The sequence below is a fragment of the Amia ocellicauda genome, chromosome 11, assembly GCF_036373705.1.
Source record: "Amia ocellicauda isolate fAmiCal2 chromosome 11, fAmiCal2.hap1, whole genome shotgun sequence".
Lineage (NCBI taxonomy): Eukaryota > Metazoa > Chordata > Actinopteri > Amiiformes > Amiidae > Amia > Amia ocellicauda.
The window spans coordinates 24,659,331-24,671,270 of NC_089860.1; the positions used below are offsets into that span (position 1 = coordinate 24,659,331).

The 11,940-nt window shown below is 45.5% G+C and overlaps 2 protein-coding genes across 2 annotated transcripts; one reads left to right on the top strand and one right to left on the bottom strand.

The window, feature by feature from the left end:
• Positions 1-313: 313 nt before the first annotated feature.
• On the bottom strand, positions 314-1,815 carry pttg1 (PTTG1 regulator of sister chromatid separation, securin). The gene is made up of 6 exons (XM_066717082.1): positions 1,680-1,815; positions 1,394-1,504; positions 1,166-1,311; positions 978-1,065; positions 658-807; positions 314-471 (listed from the first exon to the last, which is right to left on the bottom strand). The coding sequence occupies exons 2-6, from the start codon at positions 1,482-1,484 to the stop codon at positions 386-388; spliced, it is 561 nt and encodes a 186-aa protein (XP_066573179.1). The 5' UTR covers positions 1,485-1,504; positions 1,680-1,815; the 3' UTR covers positions 314-385.
• A 559-nt stretch (positions 1,816-2,374) lies between these two features.
• Positions 2,375-11,633, top strand: slu7 (SLU7 homolog, splicing factor). Its single transcript, XM_066717080.1, has 16 exons — positions 2,375-2,582; positions 3,141-3,320; positions 3,482-3,635; positions 3,837-3,917; positions 4,033-4,197; positions 4,465-4,533; positions 5,164-5,211; positions 6,146-6,277; positions 6,405-6,502; positions 7,383-7,450; positions 7,744-7,883; positions 8,020-8,181; positions 8,317-8,421; positions 8,629-8,703; positions 8,925-9,053; positions 11,187-11,633. The coding sequence occupies exons 2-16, from the start codon at positions 3,163-3,165 to the stop codon at positions 11,364-11,366; spliced, it is 1,764 nt and encodes a 587-aa protein (XP_066573177.1). The 5' UTR covers positions 2,375-2,582; positions 3,141-3,162; the 3' UTR covers positions 11,367-11,633.
• Positions 11,634-11,940: the final 307 nt, after the last annotated feature.

Sequence of the window (11,940 nt, forward strand, 5' to 3'; positions counted from 1 at the left end):
TTTAATAGCACTTATATTAGTGCTCACTCCTGCATTACAGATCAAAACTTGAACAATATGGCACCCAAGCCAGGATGGTTACAGTTGCATCACTATATGAAAATAGTGACAGCTGTTGGGACACAGGGGCAGAAGCACGGTTAGGTTGCGGTTTGCCCTTTACTTTCCTAATGTGATTGGTTTAGTCTTAAACTACTGAAAATAAAATGTACATACCTTTTTGGAGGGTCTTAAGCCCCCCCCTGTGCCTCCCCTTTCCAAAAACTCCACCCCTGCCCTTTACATCAAAAGGCCAACTCCAACACCACAGCTATTAACCTTAAAATAAGCCTTTATTGAACAAATGTACAATTAAAAAAAAAAAAAAAATGAAAACAAGAACCCCTCAGTCTTCACAGTCCACAGGAGGAAGATCCACAGTTAGTTCACTGACAGTCTGCAAGAAGGAGTCCAACTCTGCAGAAAAGTCCTCTGCAATAAAGGCATAAGATCAGACAGACTTCACATTGGATTAGCTTCTGCCAAGGTGAAGACTAATGCTACCCATCAGTACACCAGCGAGAACCTCAGATCCCCACATCACTGGAGTGTGAGTTTGGGTTGTGTGGGCAGTTGCAACTACTTGGGGTAAAGGATTATGGTACTAGAACTCATTACCTTTAGGCATCTTCACAGGCGAGAGCTGCAGACAGACATCCAGCATGTCCAAGCTCTCCTCCTCCTCTGGCACCAGTGTTGGCACTGCCAGTCCGGCCAGGCACAGGTGGCTCAGACGCTGCTCTTCCGGCACTTCAAAGCTCTCAAAATCTGGAGGGAGAGAAAGAATAAGACTAGTCAAGAGCCGCCACATCCCCCACACAACACTTATCCAGGCACTACAACACATCAGCATGTCAGTAGAAGTGTTATACAGCCAGCCACAGGACATTGAGCATCCAAGAGTGGGTTGGTCATAGTCATTGCAGGAGAAGACTCACCCAGGGGATTGTATGGGATGAACCTCTCGATCTCTGGATACACTTCTTCCTTGACCTGCGGCTTGCATGCCTTCGTCTTCTCCCTTGGCTGAAAGGGGGTGGTTGGGCGAGAGGGGACACTGCGTTACAACGAAGCACGAACAAAATCACACAAGACTAAAGGAAAGAGCACGCAGCCCCACACTCACCAGGGGAGTCACTACGGGTTTGCCCTTCTCTGTGCTGCGGATCTTGTTCACGGCTCCTAGGGCTTTCCGAGCAGAGAGCCCGCCGGGAGCAGCGCACAGGCCTTTCCCCGAGAGGGGCGTCTTCAGCCACTTGTTTGCGCCTCGGCCTGGGGCAGAGTGCGGACACTGCGTTATCACACGGAGCAGATGCAGCGCAGCCTGTGCGGAGTGCATGCTCTGCGGGGTTACCTGGAGCAGAAAGCAGCCTCGCTCGGTTCTTCGGAGGGGCAGGCGTTCCCAGCAGGCCATTCTCCTGGTCAACGTAAATCATGGTGGACATGTTTGGGGTTTACACGGGATCTGTTCAAGATTAGCAAAAACAAAACTCAGCGGTTTGTAAGCTTAAAGCAGGGGTCAGTGCTGCATTGGTAGCGGGCAAGACAGCATCTAATCCACAAGCAAACACGATCTGAAAGGGACAAATAACCGAATACATGTTATAGTAAAACTATATGATATGTTATCGGCGTCTTACCCGCGTTTTACTCGAAACAGCGCTTCTGTTTATGAACCGGCACAAAGACGACCCGTACTCCCGGCTCATTTAAACCACAACCCGCCTTCTCATTGGCCGGCTAGGGAAACAATCTGCCTTCTCATTGGTCAACGTGGGAAATAACCCGCTCTTCTCATTGGCCCGGCTGGGGAAATAGCCCGCCCTTCTCAGTGACCCGGAAGTTAAAGCAGGCCGCAGCTGCTGCTCTGCACGTGTCTGACACCTAGCGAAGTGGAGAAGTAAGTGCTGTACACTAATATAACCCATACAGCTCTCTATTAAAGTTAATAATAATAGCAATACTTACACATACACTAACTGACATACTATGAACATGAGCATACTATTACACTACAACTATTAGTAACCTACTTGATTTTCCATACTGTTCTTGATGCATACTACTGTACTCCTAACCGAAATTATACAGAGCAGTACTCTTTCGATTGCAAGCGTAATTACCCGCATACTATCATACAGTAATACATATCCAATAATACAACAATAAAACGCACTGTCACATGCAGACAAAGTATCTTCAGAAACTTTAAATTCTAATTATTACTATTATTAACAACAAAAATATCCACTTGTATTGGTATATTTTAATATGTATAACCAGTAATTTTATTTGAATCGTTTCAAGATGAACAACAATACAAGTAAGTAAACAAATAAACAAACGAGTAGCCTATGCGAAAACACCGGGCAGAAGCGCCGACCCGAGCTGAGCACCGCCAGGATAGATTATGTTGACGTCACAGTTCTCCTGCGCATGTGCGGATGGGCAACATGGCGGCGGCGTGCTGAGATTGTAAACACGACCGAGGGGCAAACGACAAATATACGTCAGTTCAAACAAACAGGTTTACTCTGCACACGGTAAGATATCATTTAATGTATACAAGTAAACATTAGACCGTAGCAGTCGTATTTTATTTCCCGTTATGTAGGTAGTTACCAAAAAGCTGCCTGTGCCATCTCCTTGTGTCGTGTGAGTATGGATAGTTAATCAATGCAAGGCCGGTTTTCTTTATTATTAGTATTGATTGAATATCGTAACTATGCTGTAAAGATGACGCTCTCTGGTTGTCTGAAGTTGTTCTGTGTTGATTCTGATCACAGAGAACAATAATGTAACAATAATATTAATCCAGGAAACCGGTAACTCGTAATCCCGTTGAGTTCAACCCTCTCACTGGTAGCAGGACAGACCTCTCCACTGTGTGTATACTGAATGTGAGTTAGATTAACAGGTTTTATGTTTCTGTAACTTTGTTGTAGTTTTGTAACCTTCCTTCCAACCTCTCTCTCTCTCCACCAATTCATCCTCTGTTTCTGGTTCGCTCTCTCCTCTCATCTCTCTCCCCTCCCTACCTTCTGTCTCTCCCTCTTTCTGTTGATGTCCACCCCATTTGTGTGTCTCCCTCCCTCCTCCAGTTAGTACCCGGGCAGAGGAGCTATGCTGGCCGCGAGCGAGGCCGTGGGAGCGGTGGCCGAGGGGGCGGTGGGCTTGGAGGAGCCCAAGAAGATGACCAGAGAGGACTGGAGGAAGAAGAAGGAGTTGGAGGAGCAGAGAAAGCTGGGAAATGCTCCTGCAGAAGTGGACGAGGAGGGAAAGTAAGCACAGCCATCCCTTTATTTCTTCCTCTCAAAATAAAGACTTTTTGACTTTTCCCCCCACCCCCTGCTAAAACGTTGATATATTTTATTATTAACCTTTGTTATTATTATTGGTTTCAATGTCATTATTTTCCCTTTTCTTCAACTTCGTTCTCCAGGGATATCAACCCCCACATTCCCCAGTACATCTCGTCGGTGCCGTGGTACATCGACCCATCAAAGAGACCCACCTTGAAACATCAGAGACCCCAGGAAGAGATCCAGGCGCAATACACCCCCATTGGAGAGTGGTATAAGAGAGGTGTCCAGGATGTGAGTAACAGTCATCTGCCTTTGGTCTTCACACATATCAATTTCCCTTTTTATTTAAAAACAAAGTGGGAGATTTATATATTGACTGATTTATTTATTAAAGCTTTTTCCTCCCAACTTTGCTTACACAGTGTTTTTCTGAGACTCACTGTAAAAGTTTTTTACTTCTTTATTCTCTCTCTCTCTCTCTCTCTCGTGCAGAAACCTGTTACTACGAAGTTCCGGAAGGGGGCGTGTGAGAACTGTGGCTCCATCACTCACAAGAAGAAGGACTGTCTGGAGGTGGGTGTCTGAAGTTTAGTTTGCGTTGTCCTGTCTGAATTGTCCTATTGGTATTTATTTATTTATTCAACCACATACACTGTTGTTAACATCGCCGTCCTCCCGGTTTCTCCAGCGTCCGCGCAGAGTTGGCGCCAAGTTCACGTGCACGGACATCGCCCCAGACGAGCACGACCAGGTGCAGCTGTCCCTGGACTATGATGGCAAGAGGGACCGCTGGAACGGCTACGACCCCGAGGACCACATGAGGATCGTGGAGGAGTACGCCAAGGTGGACCTGGTGAGTGCTCTGCCTGCCAGGTCTACAGCAGCAGCGGGGGCACGTGCCAGCGAAGAGGGGCTCCTAGCATTTATGAGCTTGTTGCGCTGACGTCAGCTCTCTCTGTGAACGTGGTGGCCTGTTAACACCCCCTTCCTGTCTTGGGGCTCTGGTATTTTGGCCTAGTGGGCTGCCTGTAGTCCCTTCACTGGATAATTCTTCTTCTTTTCATAAACACTTCCTCATTGCATATTGATCAGACTTTCATTTTTTTTTTTTTTTCCACAGGCTAAACGTACTCTGAAGGCACAGAAACTGCAAGAGGAGTTGGCCTCAGGAAAACTCATGGATCAGGCTGTAAGTGTATTGAATCATTTAATTTTTCTTATTTTCTTCATTTTTATGATGATATTATGATGATTGTCCTTCTACTGATTCTTGCCAGTGCGTAACGAACATTGGTCTGCAGGGATTCTTGTTGTAGACGGTTAAAATAGCTGCTCAGCCAGCAGGGTCCTGTTCCCTGTAAGTGAACCCCATAGTGCAGCAGCGTGTACAATTGTGGGCTTGTAGTATTGAAACGTTACAATGTCCTTCAACACCTATTTGAATAGTCGCAGACAACAGCAGTGGAATTATCAATAGTTAGAATATTTGTCATGCACATCCCTAGTTGTGACCAGCCTTGCTGAAGGACACCCTAAAAAAACAGCAAAGACGAACTCTCACTGCGATTGCAGATGCAATTTAGTTACTCAGTCTTATGCTTGTGACTGATTTTTTCAATGCAGACTGGTCATCTTATTCTTGCTTTCTATGTATTAATGTGTTTATGACTTTTTCACCATGTGTAATGTGCATGGCAGCATAGCCTTAACACTCACGTGTATTTAGTGAGCTGCCCAGTCAGCATGGTGCTTTTTAATGTCTGTAATGTTTGCCTTTCTGTTTTGTGCACGTTGATCAATCATGCTTTCCTTGCTGCAGAACTCAGCAAGAAAGCAGTGGGGGGAGGATGAGCCCAATTCACAGACAGTAAGACAGTTTCATTCAATCAAAACTTAAAACAGAAAAAATGTGTGCCTTAGAGAGAGATGGTGTCTAACAATGTTGTATGCAGGAGGTTGTTGCATGAAGATGTTTGCTCTATAAACTCCAGGGCCGGGGTGCGACTCGGACATGCTCTGTAGCAGAGAAGGTGCTGCTGAAGAGGCCCTTGCCGACCGCGTTGCCTGATTTCCTGTCTTCCGCTTTCATATTCAAGCCGTTACTCCCTGTCCCAGCACTTTGTCACCAGTGCAGGACTTGCCGAAGATCATTGATCTACTGACTTTTCTCAATGAGTCGTTGTTTTTACCCCCCCCCCCCCCCACACACATTTTATGGACTGTGTCAAATTCTTTAAAAGTGGAAGATTTTTAATTTACCTCTTACATTCTGTGAGGAAATAAAAAAAAAATGTCACTCAGTCCAGGCTAAAATGGGTTTGTGGAGGATGGTCAAGTGTTTGATTTGTATTGATCAGTGAAAACTGAGCAGAGGCTGGCATCCAAAGAATGGCTTTGTGAAACCCTGCCGTGACATATAGAGTATTGGCACTCCTTCACTTGGAATGCAAGTGTCTGTAGAATTGCAGACTGAAATGTGGGCAGGCCTGGTCTTAACCTGGTGCAGTCAGCTGGCATCTGTATTCATGTCTGATGGGGGAAGAGTCAATGTGTCCAGAAACCTCAAGAAAATATAAACAGCTGTTTACAGTGTGTGCATTTAAGCGTCTGTGTTAAATGACTGCATCTCTTGAGTCCGTGTGTGTCATTGTGTGTGTGTGTGTGTGTGTGTGTGTTTCATCGGTATGTGTGTCTGTCTCTCTGTTTCTGTCGGTGTATGCGTGTCTGTGTGTGTGCATCGGTGTCAGTCAGCCTGTCTGCATGCATGAGATCTGTTAATCAGACCAATCTGGTGTTCGCAGGAGAGGGAGCACAACAGCGAGGATGAGGACGAGGACAAGTACGCGGATGACATCGACATGCCTGGGCAGAACTTTGACTCCAAGAGACGTATCACTGTGAGGAACCTGAGAATCCGAGAGGACATCGCCAAGGTGAGTCCCCTTTGAGCGTCCGCTGCAGGGGGGTGGCCCATCCCGATTGACTGACGCACTATTACTGCACTCTCACAAGTGTTGCTCTTCTCTGATCTTAATTTTTTGTCTTCTGTGTGTCTCATAGTACCTTAGAAACCTGGATCCCAACTCGGCCTATTATGATCCCAAGACCCGAGCGATGAGGGAGAATCCCTACTCTAACACTGGGATGAACCCAGACGAGTAAGTAGTAGTAGTTAATTTACATCAGTTCAGACATGTGGCGTGTTGTATTTTCTCACTGTTTTATGTGTGCATGTACACCAATCAGCCATAACATTATGGCCACTGACAGGTGAAGTGAATAACACTGATAATCTCGTTATCAAGGCACCTGTCAGTGGGTGGGATATATTAGGCAGCAAGTGAACATTTTGTCCTCAAAGCTGATGTGTTAGAAGCAGGAAAAAAGGGCAAGCGTAAGGATCTGAGCGACTTTGACAAGGGCCACATTGTGATGGCTAGACGACTGGGTCAGAGCATCTCCAAAACTGCAGCTCTTGTGGGGTGTTCCTGGTCTGCAGTGGTCAGTACCTATCAAAAGTGGTCCAAGGAAGGAAAAGCGGTGAACCGGCGACAGGGTCAGGGGCAGCCAAGGCTCATTGATGCACGTGGGGAGCGAAGGCTGGCCCGTGTGGTCCGATCCAACAGACGAGCTACTGTAGCTCACATTGCCGAAAAAGTGAATGCTGGTTCTGATAGAAAGGTGTCAGAACACACAGTGCATCGCAGTTTGTTGCGTATGGGGCTGCGTAGCCGCAGACCAGTCAGGGTGCCCATGCTGACCCCTGTCCACTGCCGAAAGCGCCTACAATGGGGAGTGAGCATCAGAACTGGACCACGGAGCAATGGAAGAAGGTGGCCTGGTCTGAGGATCTGCTGCTAACGTCTTGGTGCCAGATACCACAGCACACCTTCAGAGGTCTAGTGGAGTCCATGCCTCGACGGGTCAGGGCTGTTTTTGCGGCAAAAGGGGGACCTACACAATATTAGGCAGGTGGTCATAATGTAATGGCTGATCGGTGTAAACCTAACCTATGCGTTGTCTCTTGTTGTTTTGTAGGGTCTACTATGCTGGGGACAACTTTGTGCGCTACTCGGGGGACACCATTACCATGGCTCAGACACAGCGTGAGTGACATAATGTTATTATGATTGTTAATGCAGTTTTACTGTCAGTGTTATTATTATTGCATTGTTACTGTGATTGTCATCGTTTTACCGGGACTGTGGTTGGTATTATTGTGCTGTTGCTTTTCCAAGGCAACCCTTGTTTGACCAGAAACACAAAAAAAAAAAAAAAAAAAAATCCTGAGAGAGAGAGCAGTGTCTGGCCATAGTTTGATCTTCAGGGGTTGTATCGGTCCACCTGTCTTGAGGACAGCCCAAATTTCTGCTGTTAACAGTGTTGTTTATGTGTGTAGTGTTTGCCTGGGAGGCCTATGAGAAGGGCTCAGAGGTCCACCTGCAGGCCGACCCAACCAAGCTAGAGCTGCTGCACCAGTCCTTCAAGGTGAAGAAGGAGGATTTCAAGGACAAGCAGAAGGAGAGCATCCTGCAGAAGGTACAGTGAGCCCTCCACACAGGAGCCCAAACCTTTGTTCAGGTCTTGTGCCACAGTAGTAATGGCTTGTCCCCACCATTTTGTTAGCCTGCATCAGTGTGTGTGTGTAACAGTGTCTCTATTGTCCCTGGCACAGTACGGGGGTGAGGAGCACCTGGACGCCCCCCCGCGGGAGCTGCTGCTGGCCCAGACGGAGGACTACGTGGAATACTCCCGCCACGGTGCCGTCCTCAAGGGCCAGGAGAAAGCGGTGGCACGCTCCAAGTACGAGGAGGACATTCTCATCAACAACCATGTGGTGAGCCAACCTGCATGCACACCAGGCTTCTCCACCACCTGTCTCAGTGTCTCTGTGTGTCTGTGTCCCACTTTAGCCTGTAAAAGTGGACTTGTGTTGACCTCTTTGCTGTTTGCTCTGGCTTTTGTCCTGCAGTGCATCTGGGGGTCCTACTGGAGAGACGGCTATTGGGGCTATAAGTGCTGCCACTCCTTCGTCAAGCAGTCTTACTGCACTGGGAGCGCCGGCATACAGACCAGCGTGAGTACAGAAACAACACTCTCTCTCTCTCTCTCTTTATGGATTACGTACATCTGTGCACAGTAGAAATGCAGCCCTCATTGAGTTCACTAGCGAATCTCAATGCTGGCCCGCTGTGACGTCGAGCCCTTCTGTGAGCATGGGCACTACGTGCTGCAAGCCTGAACGCGCCACTAAAGCGTCTGTGTGTCTGTGTTGGTGTTCCAGAGCGGCACGGCCTGTGCGCCTTTCGAGGAGGAGCTCATTGAGGAGGAGCCGGAGGAGCCCAAGACCCTGATGGAGGTGAGTTCGTCCTTTGTGTCTAAAACACATCCCTCAGCCTGGAAGGGGCGGCAGTAGAGCTGGGGGACAGACTTAAGGGTGTTGGATAACACGCCTCAGGTTTTTGAGGACTGATTTATACATCATGGGCGCAAAACCTGCATTGCTGTCGTTTCTGTTTTAGTTGCATTATTCTTTTTAAACCTTACTGTGGATGATGATGATGATTGTTATTCATTCAGATGCACCAAGAGAAGATGAAGCAGGAGAAGAAGAAAAAGAAGAAGAAGAAGAATAAGAAGCACAAGAAGCGAGACTCTGACAGCAGCGACTCAGAGGACGAGGCCAAGAAGAGGGAGAAGCTGAAAAAGGTAAGTGAATTCAGCATGCTCTTTCACCGATGTAGCGGGGGGGTGGGGGGGTGGTTTCCTTTCAAGCCACAACATATAAAAACAACAAAATCGGCAGCACACATTGGGTGATGTCAAAGTATGTGTCCACTTTACGCGTGCAGAACAGCCTACAGGTTTGTGTTCTTTTGGTCTAGGCCACGGGTCGGCAGCCCGCAGCTCTTAGCCCCTCCTCAGTGGCTCCCCGGGCTTTGGAAAAAAAAAAACAAAAAAAAAAAAACCGCTGCTAGGTTGCCTGTATGTTTTATATGTGTGGAGACAGACCAACTGTCAATCATGTTCTGTGCCAAACCCACTTCAGTCTTTCTAGCCAATAGGAGCAGACTCGCCTATTTTAACCAATAAAACTCCAGGCTCACATAAAACATCTTCAGCCAGTAATGGTGCAGTTTATTAGAAAGGGCGCTTCTTGTGTCTCTATGTATTCATATGGAAATTAAAATTAACATTAACATAGGCTCATTAATGAGAATATTAATAGTTAGAATAGGCAAGGCTTAACCACAGCTTTGCATAGAGTGAAATAAGCGGGGGCTACAGCTACCCCAAAATGTGTCTTGGCCCCCCCAGTGCAAACTTTGTATTTTATTATAGTATTATTATGGACAGTGCACAGTGTGGTGTTGACCCAAACATCTGTATATTTGAATGATAACAGCGAGTCGGCAACACTTACTGACATCGAAATACTTACTGCTAGTAATACAATTAGCATAATCTATATGACACATGCCAAGGCTGAAGTTCTTGGCGTTTTTGTATTAATTGTTAATTCGTTTGGTTAAGAGACGATGCTTTTGGCATTTTAACAGACTGTCAAATTGTATGTATTTTGATTAGGTTTAATTGTATTTAAATGGATATACGTGTTCGATTGGCTAGTGTTAGTGTGTTGTTTATTTGGCTTTAGTATGTATTGTTTAGTTTATTTTCATGTGTACATTTAATAAAATACAGTACATTATCCGACTTAAAGTAATTAGCTAATATTGCAATGATTTGCAAACAGGAAAGTTTAAAACCAAAGTCTTTCTGTATGAATGTTTTACACTCTAAGAAGTAAAGGTCCTAATAAGAACCTTTTAGGGTTCCGGGGTTGATACTGTGGAGGAACCCTTGAAGGTTCTTATTAGTACCTTTTACCAAGGTTACTTGCAAACAAGGATCCTCAAAGAACCTTAAATGTATCTTAAATCATGAAGAACCCAAAGGCTCCATAGATTGCTGTACGTGGCTGCGACAAAGAAAAAAGGATTATACCTCGCACAGAACTGGTAATTTTTACCACTTAACTTTCTTCCAAATTAAACCAGCGGTGCCCCTTCTTCCTGAAAATGAAACAAGCTGCAGTTGATTTCTATAGTTAGCCTATGATTGAAATAGGATGTTTCTCGATACTGCATTCTACAGAAATGTAAAGGCAAACGTATCAAAGTAATTTTTGATTTACTATAGTTATGTCAAGTTATGTCAACTGAACCAACAAAATAGGTTGTAAATGCTGCCCAACGAACAAACACACTGGCTACTAGGCTTACAACACATAGCCTACTAAAAACATGGTTCACTTATTTACTTTTGTTATTTTTTAAATCTATATTTTATTTATCCTATTATCAAAGTAGGCTTATTTTGATTTCATGGTCTGACACTTACTCAATCCATTTCACATGCAGTGCAGCCACCTTGTGGTAAACATATGAACGACAGCTCATTTAGGCAATCTGTAGTGGTGGTGGGCTAATATCTGTAAATATCAACTGCTAAATTATCTGTATTACCTGCATTAAAGGGCTCAAATATTTTTTGCGGCTCCAGGAAAAGTATTTTCTATTTTTTTTTTTTGTCAAAAATGGCTTCCAGTAGTAAAGGTTGCCGACCCCTGGTCTAGGCCAATGTTTAATTGGGTAATTGAGAGAGAAGACGGGAACAGAAGAAGAGAGAAATAAGATAGAGAGGGAGAGCGAGACTGAAACTGAATCAGAGAGCGAGAGCTCCAGTTGCACCAAAGAACCCCTCCCAAAAAACAAGAGGCTGCGTCCCCAGATCTGTCCAGTACTGTGTCTCCACTAACCCCCCCTGTGTGGTTTCCAGGCTCTGAACGCGGAGGACGTGCGGGTGAAGGCGGTGGATGCGCTGATGCTGATCGACGAGCGCAAGCGTCCCTACAACAGCCTGGCGGAGGTGCGCGAGCCCACCGAGGAGGAGATGGAGGCCTTCCGCATGAAGCGCCCGCGGCCAGACGACCCCATGGCCTCCTTCCTGGGGCACTGAACACAGATCACAAGGATCGGATCTGCTGCAGCGCAAAGCAGTCTTTCTAGGATCCAAGTTGTTTTTTATCTGTTTTCTATTTTATTTGAGCTAGGATCCACTTTGTAAATATAATCTGAACATGCTAGGAAATCTCTTCATTTGAAATGGCCTGTAGGTGTTTTTGTTTCCTACAAAGCAATTCGTTTTTTATGTATATACATAACTTGCAAGATTGAATGTAAAAAAAAAAACGAATAAAAGTATATGAAGTATATACAAAATGAAGTAATTTGGATAAGTTATTTATTTCTTAGCAGACGCCCTTATCCAGGGCAAATATAGTTGCTGATCAATGCTAGAAATTCTTACATTATTGATGTATAATTAAACTATTTAGCCAAGCAAAAGCAACACTTCAGTGTAGTGGGGCACTCTGGTGCTAAAGCATATCACAGGCTACAAAACATGTCATATGGGAGTGAAACGTGTCATACAGGAGCAAGAAATCCACAATGAAATGACATGGGAGCACATATTAGAGTAACAGCGGCATATATCACATACTGTATGACATGCATTCATCTTTGTACAG

Coding starts and splice junctions, on each gene's coding strand:
- slu7 (XM_066717080.1), top strand. CDS start 3,163: ATGCTGGCCGCGAGCGAGGCCGTGGGAGCGGTGGCCGAGGGGGCGGTG. Junction 3,321..3,481: donor GAAGTGGACGAGGAGGGAAA/GTAAGCACAGCC, acceptor TTCGTTCTCCAG/GGATATCAACCCCCACATTC. Junction 6,503..7,382: donor ACTGGGATGAACCCAGACGA/GTAAGTAGTAGT, acceptor GTTGTTTTGTAG/GGTCTACTATGCTGGGGACA.
- pttg1 (XM_066717082.1), bottom strand. CDS start 1,484: ATGTCCACCATGATTTACGTTGACCAGGAGAATGGCCTGCTGGGAACG. Junction 1,312..1,393: donor GAGGCTGCTTTCTGCTCCAG/GTAACCCCGCAG, acceptor ACTCTGCCCCAG/GCCGAGGCGCAAACAAGTGG. Junction 808..977: donor CATCCCATACAATCCCCTGG/GTGAGTCTTCTC, acceptor CTCTCCCTCCAG/ATTTTGAGAGCTTTGAAGTG.